The 25,776-nt window shown below is 37.9% G+C and overlaps 6 protein-coding genes and 3 non-coding genes across 10 annotated transcripts; 3 read left to right on the forward strand and 6 right to left on the reverse strand.

Moving 5' to 3' along the window:
* Positions 1-2,435: 2,435 nt before the first annotated feature.
* On the reverse strand, positions 2,436-2,505 carry LOC147295673 (small nucleolar RNA Z159/U59). Its single transcript, XR_015120959.1, has one exon. It is a non-coding gene; the product is annotated as a small nucleolar RNA Z159/U59 (small nucleolar RNA).
* Positions 2,506-2,636: 131 nt separating this feature from the next.
* Positions 2,637-2,721, reverse strand: LOC147295674 (small nucleolar RNA Z159/U59). The gene has a single exon (XR_015120958.1). It is a non-coding gene; the product is annotated as a small nucleolar RNA Z159/U59 (small nucleolar RNA).
* A 446-nt stretch (positions 2,722-3,167) lies between these two features.
* Positions 3,168-6,126, forward strand: UCH2 (Peptidase C12, ubiquitin carboxyl-terminal hydrolase 1). Its single transcript, XM_086232543.1, has 6 exons — positions 3,168-3,318; positions 3,614-3,661; positions 4,332-4,378; positions 4,720-4,766; positions 4,894-4,996; positions 5,084-6,126. Exons 2-6 carry the CDS (start codon positions 3,631-3,633, stop codon positions 5,858-5,860), a joined length of 1,005 nt encoding a protein of 334 aa, XP_086088669.1. The 5' UTR covers positions 3,168-3,318; positions 3,614-3,630; the 3' UTR covers positions 5,861-6,126.
* Positions 6,127-6,218: 92 nt separating this feature from the next.
* Positions 6,219-6,291, reverse strand: TRNAK-CUU (transfer RNA lysine (anticodon CUU)). The gene has a single exon. It is a non-coding gene; the product is annotated as a tRNA-Lys (tRNA).
* A 265-nt stretch (positions 6,292-6,556) lies between these two features.
* On the forward strand, positions 6,557-7,748 carry LOC147295677 (uncharacterized). Its single transcript, XM_086231278.1, has 4 exons — positions 6,557-6,717; positions 6,850-7,249; positions 7,367-7,527; positions 7,580-7,748. The coding sequence occupies exons 1-4, from the start codon at positions 6,557-6,559 to the stop codon at positions 7,746-7,748; spliced, it is 891 nt and encodes a 296-aa protein (XP_086087404.1).
* Positions 7,749-8,326: 578 nt separating this feature from the next.
* Positions 8,327-13,497, reverse strand: LOC147295678 (vacuolar fusion protein CCZ1 homolog B-like). 2 transcript variants are annotated; one of them, XM_086232014.1, is made up of 11 exons: positions 13,236-13,497; positions 12,933-13,132; positions 12,753-12,846; positions 12,420-12,603; positions 12,284-12,322; positions 12,080-12,189; positions 11,683-11,778; positions 11,040-11,495; positions 9,346-9,501; positions 8,701-8,930; positions 8,327-8,543 (listed from the first exon to the last, which is right to left on the reverse strand). In XM_086232014.1, exons 2-11 carry the CDS (start codon positions 13,121-13,123, stop codon positions 8,513-8,515), a joined length of 1,587 nt encoding a protein of 528 aa, XP_086088140.1. In that variant the 5' UTR covers positions 13,124-13,132; positions 13,236-13,497; the 3' UTR covers positions 8,327-8,512. The 2 variants fall into 2 exon arrangements, with proteins under 2 accessions (XP_086088140.1, XP_086088141.1); XM_086232015.1 differs by lacking the exon at positions 12,284-12,322 and having other exon boundaries at positions 13,236-13,496.
* A 1,329-nt stretch (positions 13,498-14,826) lies between these two features.
* Positions 14,827-19,140, forward strand: SDS (Cyclin family protein). Its single transcript, XM_086233027.1, has 7 exons — positions 14,827-16,015; positions 16,156-16,323; positions 17,155-17,321; positions 17,621-17,749; positions 17,993-18,173; positions 18,543-18,587; positions 18,797-19,140. Exons 1-7 carry the CDS (start codon positions 14,909-14,911, stop codon positions 18,824-18,826), a joined length of 1,827 nt encoding a protein of 608 aa, XP_086089153.1. The 5' UTR covers positions 14,827-14,908; the 3' UTR covers positions 18,827-19,140.
* Positions 19,141-20,037: 897 nt separating this feature from the next.
* Positions 20,038-22,103, reverse strand: LOC147295680 (binding partner of ACD11 1-like). Its single transcript, XM_086232563.1, has 5 exons — positions 22,027-22,103; positions 21,340-21,443; positions 21,175-21,250; positions 20,870-20,953; positions 20,038-20,771 (listed from the first exon to the last, which is right to left on the reverse strand). Exons 1-5 carry the CDS (start codon positions 22,030-22,032, stop codon positions 20,199-20,201), a joined length of 843 nt encoding a protein of 280 aa, XP_086088689.1. The 5' UTR covers positions 22,033-22,103; the 3' UTR covers positions 20,038-20,198.
* Positions 22,104-23,181: 1,078 nt separating this feature from the next.
* Positions 23,182-25,272, reverse strand: LOC147295681 (PLATZ transcription factor family protein). The gene is made up of 4 exons (XM_086234180.1): positions 25,139-25,272; positions 24,569-24,835; positions 23,691-23,849; positions 23,182-23,578 (listed from the first exon to the last, which is right to left on the reverse strand). The coding sequence occupies exons 1-4, from the start codon at positions 25,139-25,141 to the stop codon at positions 23,330-23,332; spliced, it is 678 nt and encodes a 225-aa protein (XP_086090306.1). The 5' UTR covers positions 25,142-25,272; the 3' UTR covers positions 23,182-23,329.
* Between the last annotated feature and the right edge of the window lie 504 nt (positions 25,273-25,776).

Genomic DNA, 25,776 nt, shown 5'->3' on the forward strand with positions numbered 1-25,776 from the left:
CTCCACTAAGGAAGATTGGATGGTGCTATATGTTTTATATGTTTTATGTGTATATTGTTGATGCAAATTTTCGTAAGATATATGCAACAACTTAGAGATGATGATTTGGCTGATCAGAAGCCTTGCTGAATGATGACATAGATGTAGAATCGAAATCTTCCTGCAGATGAACACAAGATCAAATGAGATGGACCGGTGTGGTACCAGCCAAACACGCTCCGATGATGAAGTCAGTGATGTGTATTTGGTGGTGTTTGAATGTAAGTGGGGAAGAACATGTGATAAACTTGGGAGAATGGGAAGAACAAGGTAAATGTTCTGGGTTTATTCTCAGTAAGTTGGGTATGCTTTTGGTGAGTGAAAGTTGGTGTAAGTGTTTGCTCGGTGATAAATAACACCTGAATTTGTGCATATAGATTGGTTTATATAAGCAAAAGAAAGTTGTGATAAGTAAGTTACCTGCATGTGGTTGATTGGTTAAGAAAGATCTACGCGTTCGGTCGTGAACAATGGTATGCACAGCTACCCACCTCCCTTGCATTCAATGCTGCATTGAATGCAAGGATGAAAGATTCAGGTAAAAACCCCCAATAGTCATGAACGTGAGCTGGGAAGTCTCATCTGTCAGAGGATCTTGTCAGGTGCACTTGAGTATGGCGGTTCGTCCCAACGTGATCTTCCTTGGAATGGAGGTGGGAAGCCGAGCCGACCCGAATACATGTCCTCATGTGTATACATGAAGTCCATGTGTGATCGGATCAGACGTGGATAGTTGAACCGAGCCGATCCAGTAGGTAGTGATCATTTCAAGTCGTAGTTGGCTGTGACTAGAGTTTGAAAAGATGTTTGCCCCAGCGCCGAGCTGAGCCGAATCGGGATGACCAAGGAAAGATGAACACTCAATCCTTTGGAAGGTCCTCAGTTCGGGTCGGATTGGGTGCGAAGGATCCATCATGATGATTCGATCTGAGTTGGCAGAGAAAGTGCCGAGCTGCGTGATGATGTGGAGGTCCAAGTTTGACCATTGAAAAGTCAAACTCCGAAGTCAGATTTGATCGGCCACGTGTCCAACCATGATTGGCTGTTGGATCGGTGTGGGTTTTTCCACAAACATACATCTCTCTTATCACGACATAAAACATATAGGACCATGCACGAAAGTTATTCTCTATATATTGTAGCTGAGTAAAACAGAAAAACAAGGATGGAAAATACCTCAGTCCACGTCTCCCTAACGTTTTCCAGAACCATGTTGCAATGCGATGAACGCTCTCACACGGCCGAGAAGCTTCTTGTTATTACGACAATTGACGAGCACCTGTTTGCACAATGAGATGAACCAAATTGAATTTGGGTAGTTGCCCTTCACAGGTAAAAGCCTTAAAATCAGACGCTACTTGTATTGTAAGATTTTATCTTCTAAATGAAGCATGTTTCGACTTGGCATGGTCATTGTTCTTCTTCGCGGGCTTTTGTTATATGAGTTCAATTTGATTTTGTTAACAGATAGTTTGAGACCATTCCTTAAATGAGGATTAATGTTGGTGGAGGTGCCTGCAGATCCATCATTATAACACAAGAAATGGCAAGCTTTTCCATGGTTGATTGGTTGCCATTGACTGGATCACCATTCCGTTTTTGTGTTCTTGATAAAGCCTTTTCTTTTTTGGATCTGATTGATAAGCCTTTCTTTATAACATATTAAAGTCCTTACAAAATGCAGACAAGCATAATCAACTGAATATGAAAAACACAGATCCAAACACAAGTTTGAAGTTAAACACCACATGACACAGAATAATGGTCATATTTACAAGGTAACTATACCAAACTGGACGGTTGCTCTAAAAAGGGTATTTAAATTCCCAACCTCTATTTCTTTACAAATCATTAGAACTGTCAATGCTATAAAACAATGATAACAAAATCACATCTTGCTTGTGAATCTTTGGAAGATCAATGACCACAGGCTGTAGCAGAACAAAACAGAATAAATGAGATTCAGACATCTAGTTTCCTAGAATGCTAAAACATCTAACTTTCGTTCACTTTCCCAGAAAAATCAGCTGATAAATTTTCCCAATCCCATCAGAGACACATATTAGAGTCGAGCAACCAAATGATGGACCAAGCCCAGCAGCATACTTTGCCTCATATCTGACAAAAATTCCCCATCCACCCTATTACATCAGCAGCAGTCCATCTCACGTAGAATTGTACAATCCAAAGTATGCAGCCAGACTTGGCCACTGATTTGGTTCATCAACTGAAACTCTAAAGTTGATCAGGGTAATAAAACTAAATGCAGACACCACTTGTATCTACTAATTGAGATGGCAACAACATTATAGAAATATAAGTATGCACTTCAGATAAATGCATTAATATTAATACAATGATACAAAACGAACGACATATAGAAACTCTACTCAGGATGTTCTTCAGTTCAGGTCTCCAGATTTTCAGCATTAAGAAGCTCAGGAGAATGAAATCATCAGCAGAAGCAAAATAAGATTTTCTTAGAATAAAAAATGACCCAATAAACACACCAAAACATTCAAAAAACCACGCATTACCAAAATGAGGTAATATTAAAATGCTAACAAAAAAACCCAACATGAAAAATCTTCTTAGAATGCTCTTCAGCTCAGGTCTCCAGATTTTCAGCAATCAAAAGCTCAGAAGAACGAAAGTTTCTTATGAAACATCATCATCAGAAGCAAAAGAAGATCACTTTCATATACTCGTTTTATAATTTTTCTAATAGAAACATATCAGCTACACTAAAATCTCAAGAAATAAATTTAACACACACAAGAAAATGAACCAAAATTAGCAAATACATACAGGTATAATCAGACCAAAAGAGACTTAAAAGAGAACAAAATATAAGCTGCTGGAGATCCGAGAATTAGAATCAAAATAGAGATGAGACAGCCCTCTTATATTGCGAAAAGACTAAACCCTAGCAGTGCAACCCTCAGGTCCTCCATCGACTTAGTGGCTGGGCCCAACTTTTACTTGGGAGATTTATTGTACGCCCAGATGTATGTGCTCGACTATTGGACTGGGCTTTAGGGCTTTACTGTATCGTAGTTGTTTATAAAAAAAAAAAAAAATCCATTGGGCTCATATTACAGATTTAAGAAAAAATAAAAACTGGCCAAAAAAAAGTAAAAGAGAAGATGAGCCGAGAAGAGTAAGGAAAAGCGAGCACAGACTACTCGTTCAAAATCTCACAAGGAAGACTGAAAAAGAGAGAGGCGGAGCGGTGGAGTACACTAACCGAACCCACATCCTCACCAGTCACGATTTCTGGCCAGTTTTCTCTTTTTCCCCGTTTTCCATTTGTTCTTATTCAGGGAGCCTGCTAACGGCGCCGTTTTGAACCCAATAGGGGAATAAAACCCTCTTTCTTTGAGTTGGGGCTTCTTGTGCTTGGTCGGTTGCCATCGATTTCACTGCATTAAACTATTAAAAAAAGAAATTGCTTTTTTATTTTTATAAAATATCGTAGCTTTCTTATAATTTGTTTGTTGGCACTTGGCTTTGCTTTATATATTGCTTCATTTTTCTTTTTTATTTTAATTAAATACCTCTTTTTTCTGTTCAGATTGAGTAGTTTTCATCATGTCTTGGTGCACGATTGAGTCCGACCCAGGTATAATTTTCGGTTCATTGTGTGTGTTTATATGAGAGTTGATTTATACTGATATGTTGTAATTAATCTCTTCATCACATTTTGTTATACTTTCCCCTGTTGCTCCTACATTAAATGCCTTTGATATGTTGATATCAGCTTGCTGGTCAGTTTGGTATGATGTATTAGAAATTTTGAGCCTAAATCTTGACATGGAGTTGTGTCAATTGTTTGCTTAGGATAGCAATTGCGTTGGTATCCATCACATGCTTTATTGAGATTAGAGACGCATGGAAAATTTCCAATTTACTTCTAATCTTAACAAGCTTTTTCTGGTATCTTTAAATGTATGAGTGGAAACCTAAATCTTTGAGAAGACTTGCTTGATTACCATGACCATCAGATGAAATTTATGACAATTGCTAACTAGTAATATGCAATGTGGGGCCCAGAACTCTTTATTTTTGAAAAATATGATTTGGGACTGTATGAGAGCTAGAGAGAGAGGATTTTATTGGTGGAGAAGATATTAATATAGATGATATATGCCCAAATTTCATTGAATGTCGACTGAAAAAGAAGGAAATAATATAAAGCCTACCAAGCTTTGGCTCTAGGTTAATGTGATACTGCTTGGCTAAAGTATACATGAAGTGTAATAGTTTTCTTAAGGTTCTGCTTTGCATTTCAGGGGTGTTTACGGAACTTATTCAGCAGATGCAAGTGAAAGGTGTGCAGGTATGGCTTCTTTGATGCCTTTCTTTTTCATGCTTACTGTGCATCGATCTTGGTTTATGGGTTGATCTCTACTGTTACAGCTAGAGCTCAGGCTATATGCTTCTTGGAATTGTCTTTGCTCTTTTTTTCGGTGTCATTGATTATATCCAACACTTTACCCTTTTTTTCTAATGTAAACTATATCCAACACTTAACACTTTTTTACTAAGCTATATCCAACTGTTGCTTTTTGAAGAAACTGTTTGCTTAATTTCCACGATAGTCAGAGCCCAAGTGTTATGTTGTCTTTTGATAAGTGTTCGCTTCTTTTATGCATGCCATACCTTGGTATGACCTTGCAGGTTGAGGAATTGTATTCATTGGACCTTGATTCTCTGAACAATCTGAGGTATATGAGTGCCTGTTTTAAGCTTTCATCTCCCAGGCAGATATCCTCATTTCCATTGTAGCAAATGTTTTAAGTTTATAATCTATTATCTTTGTTGTAGTTACTTTTTTCCCCTTGCAATTTACAGGCCAGTGTATGGTTTGATTTTTCTATTCAAATGGCGTCCAGGGGAAAAGGATGACCGCCTTGTAATTAAGGATCCAAATCCTAATTTGTTTTTTGCGAGCCAGGTTGGTTTTCCTGAATTTATATTTCTAGGAGTAATGATATATTTGTAAGCTCTTCTCATCGAGTTTATAATTCGTATATCTTCACAGGTTATTAATAATGCATGTGCAACCCAAGCTATCTTGTCTATCCTCATGAACTGTCCGGATGTTGACATTGGTCCTGAGCTGTCGAAACTGAAAGAATTTACAAAGAATTTTCCGCCTGAACTCAAAGGATTGGCAATAAATAATAGTGAGGCTATACGTGCAGCCCATAATAGTTTTGCAAGGCCTGAGCCTTTTGTTCCTGATGAGCAGAAGGCTGCTGAAAAAGACGATGATGTCTTCCACTTTATAAGCTATTTGCCTGTTGATGGGGTCCTGTATGAGCTTGATGGATTGAAGGAGGGACCCATTAGCCTTGGACAGTGCCCTGGTGGGCAAGGTGACTTGGAATGGCTGCGGATGGTGCAACCTGTAATCCAGGAACGCATTGAAAGATATTCCAAAAGTGAGATAAGATTCAATCTCCTGGCTGTTATTAAGAACAGGAAAGAGATATATACTGCTGAACTTAAGGAGCTCCAGAAGAAGAGGGAGCGCATTTTGCAGCAGCTGTCTGCCTTACAGTCGGAGAGACCGGCCGACAGTAGCAAATTTGAAGCGCTGAACAAAGCTCTTTCAGAAGTAAATGCTGGGATTGAGGGTGCTACCGAGAAGATCTTGATGGAGGAAGAAAAATTTAAGAAGTGGAGAACAGAGAATATTCGGAGGAAACACAATTACATACCCTTCTTGTTTAACTTCCTCAAGATTCTTGCTGAGAAGAAGCAGTTGAAGCCTCTTATTGAGAAGGCGAAGCAGAAAGCAGGCAACCCTAGATGAATGAGAATGGTGCTTTGGTTAACTGTACTGTGGGCTTGTGGACTATCTTTTGTAATGTCACTAGTAATTTTGGGTGAACCTATCCTTTTACATGCTTTCTTTAGGTCATCAAACTTAATTCACTTTTGTAAAACATACCCGTGAATTTACCTTTTTTGCTTAGGTCAAGAAACGTATCGTTCAAGTATGTGGTTGACTATATGATGTACTTAAAACCTTTCAGTCCCTTGCCTTATGATATAGAATGGAGGAATATATGTTGATGAGGGGTCAATTGTCATTACATTGGTCATAATTCCTCATAAGAAAAAAATAAAATGAAAAACAAGCCAAAAGAGGAAAGTGGATAAAACAAAGCCGCCCACCGTGGGGCTCGAACCCACGACCACAAGGTTAAGAGCCTTGCGCTCTACCAACTGAGCTAGACGGGCTTCTATGCTAGGCAGTAGTCGTTTTTGTTTTTGTTTAATTGTTTAATTACGGAAGAGTCGTAGTCTGGTAGAGTTGTTCAAATTTGGCGCCCAAATGCGGCAACCGTCACGGGGGCTTATATATAGATATAGCAGTTGGTATTGGTAGGCCGTTATATTAAAATCAAGAATCCTCTCCTCCACCACTCAGTCTCTAATCTTTATCTTCAATCCCCCCTGCATTGCAATCAACTAATTCCAGAGCTCCCAAGAGATCATAAGAAGAATGGGTGACAGTGACTCGAATCCAGAAAGAAAGATGGTGCAGAACCCAGAACCAGAACTTGAAGAAGAAAAAGATGAAGATGAAATGTCCCAAGACTCCTTGGAGCCTTCACCAGTCCGCAACCACTTCTCCATGCTCCGCCTTGACAGCTTCAAATCTTCCACCACCAACAATACCCAGCAGCACAACCACCACCACCACCAACCACCATCCACCACCTCTGCCTCTGTTTCTGGCCCACAAATCCAATTACCCATTTTACCCTCCATCTCAATCCCAAACCCCAACCCCAACGCCATGAAAAGGCCATCACCCTCTCACTCCCCACCATCCCAACCCTACCCCAAGAAAGAGAAGCTCTTTTCCGATCCCTTCTCTCCGGCAGACTCTTTTTCCAAGATTTCTCAACCTCCTCTTCTTCGCCGCTGCGTTTCGGACCCCTACAACCCTCCTGCTCCTCCTGCCACCGCCATGAATGCAAACCCATTTGGGGGGCTTGATTCTTTTTCTGGGCCCACTGGTCAACCTCAGCACTACTCTCCGCCGGTGACACCACCACCCTCAGCCAAAGGCTCCGCCGGCTCATTTTCCAGGCTGCCTCCCCTGCCCACACTCCGCCGCTCCGTCTCCGATCTCAATCCTTGTTCGCCTGCCAAAACCTTCTCCCGCCGCCACCACACTCCCGATTCTAAGGTTTTCTTTTTTACTTAATTAAACTCTTGAGGCTGCGCCGCCTCTAATTTCTCTTTTCTTGGTTATACTTACTAGATTCATTCTGGTTCTTGAAAACCAACTTTTGGGGTATTGCAGAGGCTTAGAAGGATTAAGGATCGCATCAGAGAGATGGGCCAGTTGTTCCAACAAGTCGCGCTTGAAGACGATCAACAAAATGGACCCACTGTCGACCCACATCATCCCAACACTGATCAAGATGATTGCAACACGGTCGACACGACCAAGGTATTAATTCATGCTTTTCTTTACAACAATTAAATTTAATTTATGCTTTTTTGATGATAACCCAACAATAATTCTTCATGCTTATCGGTCTCAGGATGTTTGTGAGATGAAATTTGAAGACTCAGTGAGCGTGGAGAAGGGGGAGTGCTTGGTCATTCACTTCAGGTGCGATTGTGGCATACCCTATGAGTTCCTTCTTGCTGGAGGCAACTGTTACTACAGGCTCATGTAGATTTCATTTCAGGCCCAGATGCCTACAAAGATCGAGCACTACTCATCATTCTTGCCTTTCTTTTCTTCTTCTTTTCCCTACTAAGTTAGGTCATGATTCCAATTCTTTTACAAAGATTCCATCTAGATGAAATTTGCATCGCTTCAGTGCTCATCAACCCATAGGCATACCCTTTCCTTTCTTTTGTTTTTAGAGATATTGTGCAGGTAGACCATAATACCCATTTAGATGGAGTACTCATCAGGGATGGGTTTTTTCACAAGGATTCTTCTTTGTTTATGCCCATTTCAGTTCAAGTGCTCTTGGTCTTTATTCTTTAGGGGTCAGTTCTACAAATTGATATGGTTTAGATGGATTACCAATCCTCTGGTTGTTGTATCTGGCTGAACTATTTTGTTTGTCTTTTCATTTTTCCCAAGTAGAAATAAAGTTTGTTGGAATCCTTCTATGCAAGTGTAAATTATAGTTTTCCTCTCAAAAGTTTACTTTTTTAATTTTTTTTATGGACATTTTGAAGTATCCCTAGCTATCCCCACTACACAATACTGTGGCATCTAATAGAGGCTGTGGACTACTAATAAACCAAAATTTTACAAATATTTATATATCAGAAAATACATAACAACAATTTATTTTCTCCTTGCAAGTGTGATTACTTTGCGAGGGTCAACATGTTTTTGGGGAGTTTGGAGGCAGGAAATAGGACAGTGTGAGCATGTAGGTGCGCCCCTCATCTCGTTTACCATGTTGGTAAGGAATTTCCCTTAATTCAACGAGAAAGCCCCAATGCAATACCTGCACAACTCAAAGAAAATGACAGTAAATAAGCTTCTAGCGCTATGATGTTCATGACTGATATGAAAACTGTGAAAAAGCAAATATGATATTCAATAATACGCTTCTATTTAAAATTGATACGGATATCAGGTAATCACAAACTAACTTGCAGTACCTGTTGCTGAACTTCTCAACAGCTTCAGAGGCATAAAGAAGTGTTTCATTAGCTTTCTCCAGAACCATAAAAAGCTCCTTCCCTCTTGTAACCCGAGCAATAACCCAAGCGTTGTTTTTTGCTCTAATACTAACTTCCAATTCTTTCTCATGACCAGCAGTATCCCACTGTGCTCTACTCTTTTCCAAATCAACTTCTTCTCTAAGCTTACTTAACGCAAGCAAGGACTCCTGCCACAGAAAAGAAAAATGAACAACTTGAACATTGTTAGATAAAAGCAATAAATTAGCATTAAAAGGATGAGATCTCTAGTCTGGTCAAGAACCACCAAACCTATCTTATGCAGAAACCACCTGTGTTAGGCTACAGAGAACACCCAAGGCAAAAGAAATCCACTGAAGATGCAACCTAGTCTAGCTGGTGAAATCTCAGGAGCATGGTACCAGTAACATAAATAGACAAATGAAAATGAAAAAGAAGAGAATTATAGCCAGCTATGTTCCCTCCCATAATTGCTTAGTATGTTGGGCACTATGTTTATACAATATTTGATGCAATGAACAAGGTGAGGGATCCTCAACCAAATGGCTAATTATAATGACTGGGGAATAAAAGAGCAAGCTAAAGTGTGGCTGGATACTTTACCTTAGTAAGGGTTGTAACCTTTCCTGGTGGAGAAGCCCTGGATACATTTCTGTCGCCGTCCACTAGTAAATACCGATAGCCTCTAACATGATACGCGTTCTCACCACCCCATCCTTTTGATAATTTCTCTTCAACTTTCAACATCTTTAGGGATACCTGAAAATAGTAAATAAGAGTATAAATTCAAGGTGTCACGCCAGCTTTATAATACAGCAAATGGCATAAATCAGAATCAATAATATAGGTAGCAAAGTGTTGAATAATGATAACAATAAATGAGGGATAATCTAGAAGTTGGCATACCCAATAGTACATGAAGATGGATTCTTATCTCATTAATGATATTGGAACGAAATTTAAGGTTGATAGCAGAACAGAACTATCAGAGATAAAGGAGTAGGCCATCATAGATGTCTTTGCTCCAACTCATAGATGACTTTTTCTGCACTTGGAATGGACTTCTAATTAGTACTTAATATCTCCAGTCCTCGGATATTTTGGAACTCCTATATCTTTCCATTCTACTTTTGTTCCACTCCCTTCTAATTTGAACCAAAGAAGTCACATCTATCTCTACCAATTCCTAGCTATTGTTAGAAGTAAATACAGTCAAGCAACAAACACAATGGTCTCAATCAAACCCTCCATTATGTTACTTGAACAAAACACAAACCCATAAAGACTGTAATGTCATAATGTAAAATGCTAAGCAAAGCAGGTTTCAAGAAAGATCAGTACTTCCTCAGCAAGTAACAAACAAGTAAAACCACCGTGTCAATGACTAACACATCAGCCTTGCTCACTCAAATTTATGTAATTTCTTCTCCCTACAGGTATTTACACAACATTTCTGTTTAATTTATGATTATCTTCTTAAGCTGCTTCAAAGAATGTGGAGAAGAACTTCCCTGTCACGGGGATGCCACGTCAGCAAGCTAACGTGGTGTCACAACCCAATAAAAATGAGACACATGTGCTCTCTCTTTGATCATACCAATAAAAATTAGTTAAGTTAGGAATTTATTGGGTTGTGACACAATATGCTAACACCAAGTGTCTCATTTTTATTGGGTAGTGACACCACGTCAGCAAGCTGACGTGGCATCCCCGTGACAGGGAAGTTATTCTCAAGAATGTGTAGCATGTTTTTTATTCCATATTTCATCCGTCATATGGTAAAGCTGACAAGGTGATTGGATATTTATATTTGGATGTTTCTTTCTGTTATTTATACTATCAATATGTGCATATTAACTAAGGCTCCCTAAGAATAAAAAGTTTATACTATCACCAATACAAGTTAACCCCTACAGGTAAGAGAAAAGAAATACATAAACAAGAACCCAATGAGGGCAAGTATGTTGAGGACATGGAAAGGGATATAAAGGACATTATAATTTTTTTTTTTTTTTAAATCTACATATGCAGGATATGAGAGCATTAAACCAAAATAAATTAATAAAAACTTAAATATATAAATATATGAAAAGACATATATGTAACTTAAACAAGATTTAACAAGAAATTTGGTTTTATTAGGGAATCAATATGAACAGGATTTCTGATTGCTAGCTGAGATAGAAAGCCATATGAACAGGATTTCTATAGCTAACGAAAACTGAAAAGCATAGAATTTAAAGAAGCGGGTTTGATAGCATAAACATTATAGTTACTAGCAGAGATAGAAAGCTAACATTTTCAAGAACTTGCTGCTTCACCGCAGAAACACCTTGCTCCCCATTTAGTACTGAAGAAACTGGAACGAGAAAAATTAAGGTAAGGCTTTTATGCTGATGAGCACATAGATACATTCTCTCCTGTGTCTGATGGAGCAAAACTGTTGGGGTGGCCGGAACCCAGGTACTAGCCTCTGCACCCCAAATATCAGTGACAAGAAAACCATCTTTCCCTTTGGACCACTTATCATGCTGTAAGGGCCGTATGACACGATAGCTGTTATCTCCAGCAGGAGAGTTGTCATGTGAGCCAGGAAATTGTTCTGAAACAGCACCAGAGTTGGACAAGATAGAACTCGAGGAAACTTGAGATGTAGTTCCTATGCGTAAATAGGACCAGGAACTTGCTCCAGATGATAAAGCACGGGGGGTCAACCTTAAAACAGCATATGCAAACAAGTTTACGGTGTCTTCCTAACAAAAATAGGAATACAAAATTCATGAAAGTTAGTGATTGACAAAATAAATGCACCCAGCAATATTGCTCTAAAAATTCTATGAAAGTTTTTAAGCTTCTGTCAACTTTCAGACTAAAACACAATGGCATATGAAATTATTTAAAAATCATCAACGTTAATAGGCCTAGAAGATCAAACCATACAGGAGAAAGTGTTGTGGACACCAACAGATCCTGATACAAGATTAATGAGTGACAGGGCATGTTCCCAGCACAAGATTCAAGTACCCTGACAAGCGACTGCAAAGACAAGATGAAACCATTCAATACATGCACAAAAGAAAAATTATACAACATTGCATTCATAATTAAAAAACTAGAATTAGAAGGTTCAGGTAGAACTTAGAAGTCATGTCAAAACGAGAATGCTATAAAAGCCTTCACAGCGTACAGTGATGCACAATTTTGAATAATACAAGTCAGCTAAAATCGAAGCTATTAGGATAGTTAGTGATGATAGATCTAATGTTAATGAAGCATTACATTTATAAGTTAAAGTATTCCGCAAACATATGATGAAAAATAAATTCTGAAAACACACCTGAACTTCGATTGCTGCTTCCCGCCCTACAGTAAGCATCTGTACAGTTCCGCGCTCCTTTAAACAGTCACGGAATGATGGTAGCAGTAGTTTCTTCCCGACAAGAAAATCTGCCTCAGAGAGTAAAACCATACATATGAGATACAGCAACTTTAGGTAGAAAAATCCAATCGAGAGGAAATGATACAGCAACTTCAGTATTACCCCAGCAGCACTCATCGAATGGAGACCGGTTTTGAAATGCTGACAATTAGTGATCTTACAATGAAATTTGAACCCAGGACAACATAAAACTGGACTAGAGTGTAATTAGTAGGCACACGACTGCATGATGACTTACCACTGAGATAATCCATGATGAAAGGGTACAAATGAGATCGAGTTAGTCCTCCACCAGGGTCTTTATCAAGCAACGCTCTTATAGATCCATGAAACATTACAAAAAGAGAATGAATTTCCTTAAGAACCTTTCTTAATGCATCAGTTCTCCAAATGGCTTCGGACTCCTTGCTTTTATCCACTACCTACCACAAGGTAGAGCAGTGATTTTACATTACTCAAATATCAGCACTGAAAACCAACATAAACCATAACATGGTGCCAACAGTATATGAACATTAGTTAAACACATAATCTTGACTGACAGGAATGTTGGTAAAGAAAGAAAGCGCACCATCACCATCCAGATATCTGGTTCTGCCTCATAAAAAACATGAGAATGCCTCTCTGCTTCTATGGCCTCGCAAGCAGCCTCTGGAGAGAATATTCTGCACAAACGCATGTTGTAATAAAAACCCATAAACCACAAAGTTGTGAAAAATGTAATGAAGAAGAGGGCTTGGAAAGTAGAAACCTTGTAAATGTGATAAGTCCTTCACTGAGCCCAATCACAGAGAACTGAGCTGAGAAGGGCAAATCAGAAGGAAAGAAGAACAATATCTTGTCCAACTCTTGCCCTTCATTTTGACCCCTCCTCAAATCAAATATGCACAATTGCATGCCTTCTGGGATACTAGTTGTAGTGCTAGCAGATGACAGACCCATAATTTCTTCCTACAATAATGAATGGCAAAATCAAACACTTGGCATTACAAATTGAACCCTAATTTCGTTAGCCTCTGAAACGACAACTGCATGCGAGATTGGAATGTCTTACTTGAGCCAAAGATTGGAGGATGATATGTATGTGTCACAGCGAGCTTCTTTTAGGGATTTGATCTCGATTTTGGTACCAAAGAAGGTAAGGTCTATTAGAAATTTAGAAGGAAAGACTTTGCGACATAGACACAGATGGTTTTGAAACTTTGAATGGTAGGTAACTCTATGGTGTATTCAATTCACTAATCACTGGATGCCTGCAGATAACAGAAATTTGATCCCGGTGGTTCAAGGCCCGCGAGGGTTTCGATACACGAGGAGCGCCTGTTTCAACTTTCATCATTAATTTTTTTTTTTTTTTTTAATTTAATAACATGAAATCACTTTTTTGTTTTCTTTTTAATAGTTTGATTAAAAAAAAGCTTTTTTAAAAAAGTAAAATTAATAAGTACTTCATAAATACGATATTATAAACTAAAATGGTTCACATGATGTGTGTGCTAAGTGATTAGAGGCTTAAAGGCCTAAGCACATTGTATTTGTAATTTAGTGAAAAAAAATGAAAGTAGATATTTTCTTCATAAATTATAATAGTGCTATTATCATAATTGTTTTAGAAAAATTAGCCACCATTTGTTTTATTTATAGATATTTAGCTTTTTTTATTAAATTTACAAATCTAACCCTCGAGTTTCTTAAATCCTTCTCAAGTAGTGCTCAACCTCTGTTGAATAATACTCATAGAAATTTTGAACATTGCTTGATGAGAGCTCGAACACTATTAAAAAACTAGTTATATTTCTAAATTGAGTTAATTGTATCAATAGTCCACTTATTTTTCTCAAAATCCCGATGTGATTCACAAATTAATTTTTGTTGCAATTTGATCCATGAACTATCGAACATGTTCAAATTGGATAATTTTGTCCTTCAAAATTAGCTGGACATGAGTTGAACCTGAGGGCCACATTGTCCAAAATGAGTTTCAAATTCAAAATCCTTCAAGTATTTACTGAAAAGGATTGTACAAGGCTTATCTTAGAGTGAAAAAACCATTTCCATTTATAAAGGACAAATACCGTTTTAACATCATAATCTTTTTTCTACTTGAACAATTCCCTAACATTTTATTAATACTTTATTTATAAAGTTGACTCTAAAATATCATTTTGTTTTATTTTTTTGTAAAAGGGTCCTACTTGCAATTACATAAAGTTTTTGCTTAACAAAACTAAAACGTTTAATCCCTGTTCACTCACACAATTTGAACCACAATTCATGATTTATAGAGAGGAATAAGTTAACTCCATGGTGAGTAGAAGACTTCGTATTTGTGCATAGTAATCTTAGACATACAAGTGGAATTAGAGGTTGTGTTACTTGTGTAGCATGTACGTATTAATTAAAAAAAAAAAGTGAAAACAGAACAAGAAGAGTTGGGCCTTTCGTATCACAAGTGGGCCGCCCATATGTCCATTCTAAACCCATCATTAAAGTAAAGAGAACCCATGGTCGCAGAACGTACGGAATGTTGACATGCGTCATGGGACTACGAAAAGACTAAAAGGACCCTTCCCCCAACTTCCATAACCGCTTACTTGAACTTCCCCCCTCCTTCACTCTCTTCCATTTCTCACTCACTGCTTCTCTCCACTAAACCAAACCACAATTCACAAAGCCAAACACACTCTCTGAAAATTCTGAGATTCGAATATCAAAATTCGTTTGAAAATGAAATTCAAATTGCTTCGCGCGATACAAAACCTTGAAACCGCGCCGTACGCGAATATGAAGAAGAAGCTCCGGTCGAAGATCCCTCGCCGGAGGCGAGTTCAGATCTCTCCGACTCTGTGCTCATCTCGGAAGTTGAATACTCGCAATGAGACCTCTGGTTTCTCTGCCTTCTCTGTGTACTCGGACTCGTGCTCGTACTTCGGCGGTGAAGTTTCGTGCGAGTCAAGCAGAGTTTCCGTTGGATCTGAGAGCGAGGCGAGGTCGAGTTTTAGGAAGAGACAGTTCGATGAAATCTCCGGAGCTGAGAAAGATCGGAACGCACCGTCTCGTAGAGTAACGGAACCGTACTATGTAGGAAAGGGAGAGAAGAAAGAGGTCGGTGGAGACGACGAAGTTGAGGTTTCTGAATATTCGTGTGTGGAGTCTAATTCTGGAGCTGATTTTGAAGGTTTCGTAGAGAGAAGGTTGAAGCTGAAGAATAGGAGTGGAAAGGGAAGTGAAATTGTGAAGGAAATTGGAGGAAATGAAGGTTCTGAAGCAGTTACTAACTCAGTGATTTCCGAGTCCGATAAGGTCTCTTCGGAATTCAAGGATAACGAAGTCATTTCATTCCACTCTGGCGTGGAATTGTGCTCTGAGGCGAAATTAGCAGACAAGACGGTCAAAGACGGTGAAAACAGAGCACCGGAATTTGAATTTTCCGGCATTTCGAGAAACTACTTCGGTGAGAATTTCACCGTTTCAAACTCTGAGTCGACCATAGAGCAGAGGCCGGAGAGCTTCAAATTTGACTCTGATCTCGCTTGTGGAGAGCAGTTCTCCTACGATGACGTCTCAGAGTCAGAGTACTCGTCCAGTCAGGCACTCTCGGAGCTCCAATCGGATATTTTCCAGGAAAATTCGGATCTAGATTTCTCGGATTACACTCCGACCATTTTCTTCGATTCTGGAAGCGAATTCTCAGAGCGCTCGGTTGACGATTCAACTCCTTCACCTACCTTCTCCTTGCTCCTTCAATACAGAGAAGAATTTTGGAGATCAAGCACTGCTTTTGATTCCAACGCTGCTTCCCGCGCTAATGAAGCGTATAAAGATCAATCTACAGTAAGTTTTATCAAGTTCAGAATCGCAATTTTAGTTTTCTCTTGCTTTCCTGCACTTTCTCACTAACCAAACAGAATTAGACGTTTTGATTTTGATTTTTTTTTTTATGCTCTGGTTTTTATTTTTGTTATTTTAATTAGTTTTTTAAGTTCGACGATGAGGAGGAGGAAGAGAGCTATCGTATGCTAAGGATTAGAGAGAGGATGCGAGTATTTTTGCGAGACTACACTGAGGATTACTCTTCTACGACGCAGTACGGCGATCTGATCCTCCAGCAACGGATGCATATGATCCATTGGATCGTCGAGGTAAGTTAGTTCTGAAAACCACGCTTCAAGGGGTTCAATTAATCGCCGTAGTTAGTTCTGCTACCATTTCAACAGCCAATGAATTTCTGCCACGTCATTGATCGGATGTTTTTTACTTCATTTGGAAACTGAATGCATTGTCAGTAGTTTTGCTTTTCTCCTATTGGCCAAGCATGCGATACAACACATATGCCATGTAGCACGCACGCACTTACAACGCATTAATAGCACTTACATTCGCGCCAAGTCATGTGTACATATAATTTGTTGAGGGCACCAATAGTTTGTTAAGCTTGTTGGACAAGATAAACTCACGATTTTTTGCGTAGAGGGGGTGGGGTGATTCGGTGTCGATTCCACATATTCCAATACAGAGAACCTGCATTGGGTGAAATTTAAATTTCATTTATTTTCTTATTATTGGGTGGCTATGTTTATATTTTGTCGCATGCCATTGTCAATCGTCTAAGATTCACATGCAATTGGCGTGTGTAACCCAAGAGAATAAATGTGCTTGATTAAAAACAAAACGTGGTTAATTTGCTGTATTTCAAATTCCTATCTGATGTTTAAGTTCAAGTTGCACGCATGTGAATGTATGATATTGATGCTGTTTCTGCTCAAGTGGTAATAAGAGAGTGTATTATATATAAAAATAAAAAAACCTTCATGATTATAGTGGTGAATTATCTCGTGAGCCTCTATACCGTTTCCTGTTGGTTGGAGAATTGGAGTGGGAGGGGCCGATGGGGTGGGTTAGGTAGTTGTCATTGTTGCTTTTAATGTCTATTATCTCTTTGTTAATGTGTGCGATTTACTTTCAACAAGCAGCGATCTACTGCAACGAAGCTACAGCCGGAGACGAAGTTTCTAGGAGTTAGCCTCCTTGACCGATTCTTAAGCAAAGGATTTTTCAAGAGCAAAAGGGTCCTTCAGATTGTTGGAATAGCCTGTCTGACACTGGCCACCAGAATAGAAGAAAATCAGCCCTATAACAGGTATATATATTCATTCTTTTTTTATCTTGTCTCTTTAACTTTCAACCTGGTGGTAAGGTGATTTCAGCCTTCTTTTTCGAAAATCAAAGTAATACTCATATATAAGTATCAAATATCACTAGTTAAAGCTATCCAATTATCCTTCTGTAAGTTACTAACCTGAAAATGGAGTAGAAAAACTACGGTATTATAGTTGGTTAGAGCTCAACTCAAAGCTAAACCCCACCCCTGTTTGTTTAGTACGTAAAGAACAATTGAAATTTTCCTAATTAATACTTCTTTCTGATGGGTTTTTTCAGCGTGCGGCAAAGGAATTTCCACGTAGGAAGCAATGTGTACAGCAGATGTGAAGTGGTGGCCATGGAATGGCTAGTACAGGAGGTCCTCAACTTCCAGTGTTTTCTGCCCACCATCTATAACTTCTTGCGGTAACTCTCAGCCTCCCCTTTTCTCCAACTATATTCTAAGACAAACGCATGCAGCTTCTCTTGCATTGAGCACATGGCAGACTCAGGCTCAGCTCATAATCTTCTTTGTGTGTATAGCTATTTTAGGTTTGGTTTTTTCTTTTTCTTCTTGGTAGCGGAAAGAAAACCTTTCTGAGTTGAGAGATTCATGACATCTTTATTCCTCAAACTAAGTTACTAAAGTGTAATTGGAAAATGACATAGGTTCTACCTGAAAGCTGCTAAAGCTGATGCAGAGGTGGAGAAGAGGGCCAAGTACCTGGCAGTGCTGCAGCTCTCGGACCATGTCCAGCTGTGTTACTGGCCCTCAACAGTTGCAGCTGCGCTTGTCATCCTGGCTTCTTTAGAAGGCAATCATGATGCATCCCGCCAACGAGTCATAGAGGTAACAGCCGACATTACTTTTTCCTATATTGAGCTATATGGGATCAATTTTCAAAGTGCCGTTGGGCCAATGTAGGAATGCATTGCTGCATAATATAAAACTCTTCAAAGCATTGAGAATGGCTTCCTCATTTTTTTTCAGCAAAATGCATGCATTTCAAGAATGTAAAAGATTTCATCATCTACCATTAATTTCTGTTATCGGTGATTTCGCTTATATATTAAGGCTACTTCTATTCTATTTTTTCTTCCTTTTTGGGGACTTGATTCTCCTTTTAATGTCATCTAAAGTAGTTTGATGGCATCATATATGTCACAATGGAAAATTCATATAGGTTGTCATTGATGATGCTATCTTGTGGTTTTGCAGACTCATGTGAGAACAAAAGTTGATGATTTACATGAATGCATTCAGGTATGGATAAAAAAGATTATCATGAAATTCAATAATTTCCATCATGCCTCTTATTACATTTTCTTTTCTCCATTACGTTACTATGCTTTTAGCTAGGTTGCAAGTCAACTATTGTGCCATCTACTAGAGCTTTTTTTATTTTCAAAATTTTTTAAAAAATGGTCAATCAGTTGATAGCTAGGTTTCTGATGATGTGTTAAATTTAACAGAGCCTAGAGTGGTTGTTAGGGTATGTATGATAGCATACCAGCAGGTAAAGGAACATGAACATCACTATTCTGTTTGCCAACTTCCCCCTCATCAAAGGACATGGATGGAAAGTGAATCAAGGTGACCCTTCCAAAGCCTGATCAATATATAGGTTAAGCAAACCTGTTTCTTTAGTCAATGTAACAGGAGTGTGCTGCAACTTGTAAAGTTTTCATAGAAGTTAAATAACAGAATTTGTACCTTCTTGTTGGTCTGACAAGGACCAAAAACTGAGTGAACATTTCTGTTTGAAAAGTTTGTCACTCCTCACTATGAAGGAAATTGCAGGGTTATTCAGGAAAAACTAATGTTTTCCTATTATGGTTCTTATGTTCTCCTAATTGTTTAAAGGAGGTATCTTAGGTCTTTTAACATGTATCATTCTCTCATACAGTGGCTGCTTTGCTAAGAATTGAAGCAATGATACTTTGTATGTCTTATCTTTGAGTGCATTGAAACATGCCACCTACAGTTTGAAGGTTTATATGTCCTTCAACCCAATCAATGACCATTTCAGCATGCTCCCTCTCCCTTCTTTTTCCATTAGGCCAAATGATAGATGAATCCCTAATTCAACATTAACCCCCTCATCCCCTTAACCTTTCTCATGAATGTATCTCAAGGCTTTCTTCAGCCAGCCTTGGATCCATACCTCTACTTATTGGCATTAGCTCTACTTTTGTAGCAAATGTTATTGTCCCCAAACCAATCTTGTCAACACATCTTAATTGCTTCTTTACATGTATTTGTTATTGTAACAGCACATTCCTTATAAATGTTGCATATCCATTGTCCACAACTTGGATGACAACACAACCAAAAGTTGCTAGATATCAGCTATCTATTGCTTCCAAATAAGGAACTCTAGTAACTAAACTCTACTCATTCTCATCTTGAGGAGAACCAGAACCTCAAAAATATGACTGCAATACAACCTTTAATCTCACAGAAGACAAGTTTCACTACATGGTATAAGAAACCAGAATTCAAAAAATCATAAACAATCGATATGGCAAAGGCATTGTTTACTTTAGTTAAATATGTAATTCCTACAGAGTGAAAAAAACAACAAAATAATTCAAGGTAGAAAATAAATGAACACTTTCTTTCATCTCGTTGCCAAACAATTTCGTCTCTTTGAAGAAATAATCATCTGCTAGAGATAATGGTAGTCAGGATACGTAGGGATATATGAGTTCTGGCCAAATTGAAGTAATTTAATTGTCACTAGAACCGTAGGCATGACTTGCGGTTGTACAACAGGCAACCTGTGTAATATAGAATCCTTGTGTGCAACACAGACTCCTTGTATAAAACCATATGATACAGAAAACTGAAAAATAAGTCATTTGTCCACAGCAGTCATATAACTCCAGGCTTTGTGTTATCAAGAGAATTGATTGGAACTACTGGAGGCTCCCATGCAGAAGACTCATCAAGATGGGTCTGTGCAAAGTCACTGATGATACCTGTCCTTTGCTTGTATATCATCTCCTTCTTTTCCTCCTCAGCCCTCTCAACCTTCTCCTTGGTCATCATGCTCACATCCTGAGCCGCCTTTGCAATTGCACTGAGTGCATTTGAAACCAACGAAGCTCCAGTCACTACATATGGATTGCTCATGATAGCAGAGCCTGCACTGCTTACTTTCTGCTCAGCAACAGCAAAGGCAGATTTTGTCTTTTCTGAGACCATGAACCGTTGATCCATCTCTCTCACCTTGTCATTGACGACAGCTGTTCCAACACTTAGCTTCTCCATCAGACCCATCTTCTGATCAATGGAAACAACTGTGGCCGAGGCATTTGACGTCAAGTTATGCCGCTCATCAAAGGCTTTTGCCTTGTTGATGGCATCCTTTCCTAAGATGAAACCCTTGGCAAGCATAGTGCTGACCACATCTACAGCAGAACCGGTAACAGCGGGCTTCCCCTTCTTCAAAGGGGAATACATCAGTAGTAAGAAACAATTGCTTTCTATGACCAATTGAAAGGTAATAAGAAATTGATTCGTGTACATGCTTAAGTATTTACCGGGATTGATTGGAGAGCTTCAGGTGGCACCTGGTAATCCTCAACAGGTGAAATGGTGACAGAAAGATCGCCTATGGTGGCTCCCTGAATTGCATATTATTATCTCAAAGCACAAAAGAGTGCCTTTTTGTAAATCTTTATCAAGTTTACATTGTTGTTCTTACTTTCATTCAGATTTCAGTACATAAAAATGAGAGAACCTGGAGGCTTGATATATTAATATTCTGTCACCTTCCTCCACACAAATTGCCTTAGAAAAAATTTATTGCATTGAAACTTTCAGAATTAAAAAAACATGAACATACCGACAGGAGAATTGCTGTATCTGCTCCTTGTGAATCCTTGAAGGTAACATAGGCAAGCTGGGTCTTTTCAGTTTCACTGCCAAAAAATATTACCAAATTTTTCAGAATGACTAATCTAATAATAACACTGTCAATCTGTCATCATATTATTAGCAAAATGTTTACCTTTTCATTTCAATATATTGTATGTCTCCAGAGAATGAAAAGAATTCTCTGATATCCCTGTCAGAAACAGCTAGCGAAATGTTGCTGACTTTAAGTGTCTTTATCTGTAAACAAAAATCAAGTGACTGAATATGCATTCTTCAATTGATTTATGTGATGACTAAAGTTGTTGAGCATCTGATGTAATTCAGAATTGCACTTCAAAGTTCAATTCTAATACATATGTTGTATATATATAAATATGTGTCCACGTTACACAGACCATGTTAATACTCTGAGGCTGATACCACCACCCAAACCCAATGCTTAAACAAAGAAAGTTTTATTTTCTCACATTTGAAACATTATTTGGTGTAGCACTTGACTGGGGAACTGCTTCAATCCCCTGAATTGCATTGTCCATCGGATCCTGTACAGAAAATTATCAATTAAATACTTTCAGGGTAAAAGGTAAAAGGTAAAACAGAAAGCATAAGTTTAATCGAAATTATCCTTTTTCTTGTTTTCCCGCATGCATTTCCCAGCAACCAAACAAAACAAAAGAAGACAAAAGAACACCGGCCAACACCCAAATCTAAAAGTAAGTGATGTTCGTTCAATCAAATATATGGCTATGAATGAATATTCATGGATCTAACGCAAAGAATACTAAGAAGATTTATATATTTTATAAAAAATATAACTCACCGACATTTGGAATTTTGGATTGATTTTATGGAGAAAGAATAGCAGTGATGGTAGACGATCTCGATTCTAGTATTTTTGTTCCTGTTTTATTTTTTATTTTTTATTTTTTATGTTTAATGTTTTGGTTTCTGGATTTATGATTTTTTTTTTCAGCGGAAGTTTGCGATTCGCGGTTGGGTGCTGAGTGGCCAACTCGTTTTCAGTTGGCGCTCCAACGCCATTTCTTTCATTTTACGCGTTTAATTGTTTAATTTGTTACATTTTTAGGTCATTTTTAATTGTTAAATTATATGTATTCAAAATAAAATAATGGTTTTGGAGAAAGGAAAAAAAAAGGCTCATTGCTGAATAAGTTCTCCTTGCTGAGCTTTTGGGCTATGTTAATGGGGATCTTAAAATTACTTGGAATATATTACAGTACAGGTGTTGAAGTTGAAGACCAAAGAATGAAGGAAGCAAGAATTGCACACCTTTAAAATGCTCTTGACAAAAAGTCAAAACTATTCTACAAAAGCAAGATACTGAAACATGCACATTTTCCTTTAGAATATGCAACTTTAAAAGCTTTTCACATGAGCAAAACATAAACACAAGTTGGTCATCCATGTGAATCATGTATACAATATAGCATTTTATTTCGTCACTCATCGACTTATTCCCACTATTTTATTCACTTGGAAATCATTTTTTATGAACCCCTTTCTGTCTGCCACATTCATAAGAAAACATAAACAAAAGATTGTTGCCATAATGCACAGGGAGAGGGCCCAACTAAACAACTACCACGGACCACAAGGAACATGAGGCCATCACCAATGGGACATAGACTGCGACAAAGCCATCAATCATCGGACAAGAAAAAGAAGACCAAAAAAGCAGCCAGCCATAAGAGACATTCCTATCAACAGAGTGAGAAACATTCCTATCAGGGTAGTCAAAATAACCTTACCAACAAGCAACCAGACACTTATGAAGTCTTCTAATCTTATTTTGTAAAGCAAACTTGTCAATTTCAACCATAAGAGACGAAAATTTCCAGCCATGAGAAAATAAAAAAGAATGAAACCTCTCAAGACAAATATCAAGTTTAATTTTCAACCATTACTCCCCACCAATTACCACCTCTCTTATGCTGTACAACCTCAGAAACTTATATCAGATATAACCCAACTAAATCCCAATCAGAGCTATGTGAGGGATTTTCTTCAATATAGATAGTACTAGCTGTGGTTTTATGGTTTTAATACTCAGTTATAAAGCAATATTGTAAATGACAGAAAAAATGAAACAAAAATATCATTGATCAGCAGAGAGGTGATCTGTGAGGAATGCCTTTCCTCTTGTGCAAAAGCTTCCTTGGCTTCAATGCTGAACATACCCAAGCATTCATCTCCTCAGATGACTCAGCCAACGAGATAGACGACGATTCCATTTCACTCATATTTGTTTCTGAATTGTAGTTCCCTTTAAATGAAAGATCACCATATTGTGGGATTGTAACAGTGATGAACTTGTGACTTTGGTCTTTAGGCTTCACAGGAACAATAGAGGCCTGAAAATGAGTAAGCATGCAAACTTTTAATGATCATGAGACTGATGAGCAAGGTAAACAGAAATATGAAATACCAAAATGGAATTTGAAATTTGAGATTAATATCAATTACCTTACACGCAATGGAGCAGAAGCGATTTGGAATGTCCTGTAGATATCTCCCACATGCTTCACAGGAAGCACCGAACTTTGCTTTTGTTGATGGTTTGGCATCTTTGGGTTGAGGACGAGGATTTAGATGCACAGCTTTCTCACCATTGATTTTGTATGTCTGTAAAACATCAAGTTTTCATTATTTGAGATAAACAACATTCAATTCAACTATTGCATAAGGAACCAACATCCTGAAAATGACGACATAAACATGTAACAGTGATCAAGCAACTATACTAGGATTCCAGCTACCAGCACAACTAACACCATATGAGAAAGTGAAACAGAATTGAAGAATTCTGTTTTCTGATAACACTGATAGAACATGTAGACCAATTAAAGTGCATTCAAGATGAGCTTATAGGATTTATACTACACCAATGATGATAAGATTGTGACTCACTGTTCTTTCTGACTTGGAATATTAATTGAAGCATGAAACCATGTTTTATCAGTTGAAAAACTTCAGCAATCACTGAAGAAAAGAGCTGTAGAATAAGATTACAATCACAAAACCTTATAATTTAACATCTCAAATTATATAAGCATCTATCTTTTATTGATGCTATGATCAAAAAAGGAGGCAAGCTTCGTTTTGAACTTAATAATCAAAGAGATGGATCAAATTGTCATATAATAAGTAAAATGATGACTAGATTGGTTTGGGAATTAAACTGATGACTAGATGAATAGAGGAAATGCAAACAACAATTATGGATTGGAAACAACAAGACAGACAAAATTTTGAAAACCCAAATGCATTTTCATCTAGAATGATGAAATCACATCCAATTGGCAAGAGTTGTATGATTGAAGACAGAGAGTATGTTAGGAAACCTGAATTTTAGAGCAGTCAAGATGCTTCTGTATCTCTTGAAGGCGAACAACATCGTGATAGACGTATTTGCAGATCTGAAGCTTTGTATGGAGGCAGTGAGCTGTCATGCAGTGTCTACAAAGACGGAGACTACAGTCGATGCAAAAGACATTCTTCTCATTTTTACGAAGGTCTTGATGAACACCACAAGAACCAAAGAATTTGCTGCGCAAAAGGGTATTAAGCCAATCTGTTCTGTTTTTCTTTATAAACACTTTGCAGCCTACCTACAAAACCAATTACACATCCGCTGCTATAATTCAGAACCTTTCAATGAATACACAGCAATGATAGATTCATCAAAACTTCATCATCATTCACGATTTAAAGTTGTGATTGCTTAGCCTTCAAACTCAAAACCATTCTATCAAATTCGCAAAACCCAAATCCAAAAATCTCAAATTTATCAATTTGCATTAAACCATATAGTAAAATTGATACATAGAATCCAAGAAAACGTCATAATCAATATCACAATATAATGGTCTAGTATAGAATCAATTGAGTGAGTGAGACATTCGTAGTCTTACCATTTCTTCAATTTACTTATGAACTGAATTTGCTGTGATTGCAGGAGCTGATAGAGTGAGTGAGAAGCATGAAAAAATTGCACAACAAACACACAAGCGGCTATGAAAAAGTGAGAGAAGAACAAAAAAGTTAAGAATGAATGGGATTGAAAAGAGTCCGAGACAATGTTATAGGAAGGAAAGCAAGTATAAATGGGAACCCAATTATTCCAAAGAGCTGTGTCCAATTTACACTTAATTATTGACAAAAATAAAAATAAAAACATCCGCGGGAAGCTGAATGCTTAATCGCCGTTGGATTAAACTTAAAAATAATCTGACGCTCATGATTAGAGAACTTTTTATTAATTATCGTACATAATATGATAAATTAATAAAAGAATTAGATCAGTGAATTTTCTTTATGGGGCCAAGTTGGGCAAACCCTAATGTTGTGAAAGGCGAAGCCATACGAGTCGCTTTATGTCCTTTCCCGCCGAAATAACCGAGATTTTCGGAGCCGTTTTTGTCTTTTTATTTTTTCCACTCTTTTGCTATTAATAATAAGTTTTTGCTAATTTAATTTAATAATAATTGTAGCTTATGCTGCTACAACTCAAGTCCTATTTGCTACAATGTATTATAAAATCAATTAATTA

Source organism: Dryas octopetala, chromosome 2 (assembly GCF_963921425.1).
Source record: "Dryas octopetala chromosome 2, drDryOcto1.1, whole genome shotgun sequence".
Lineage (NCBI taxonomy): Eukaryota > Viridiplantae > Streptophyta > Magnoliopsida > Rosales > Rosaceae > Dryas > Dryas octopetala.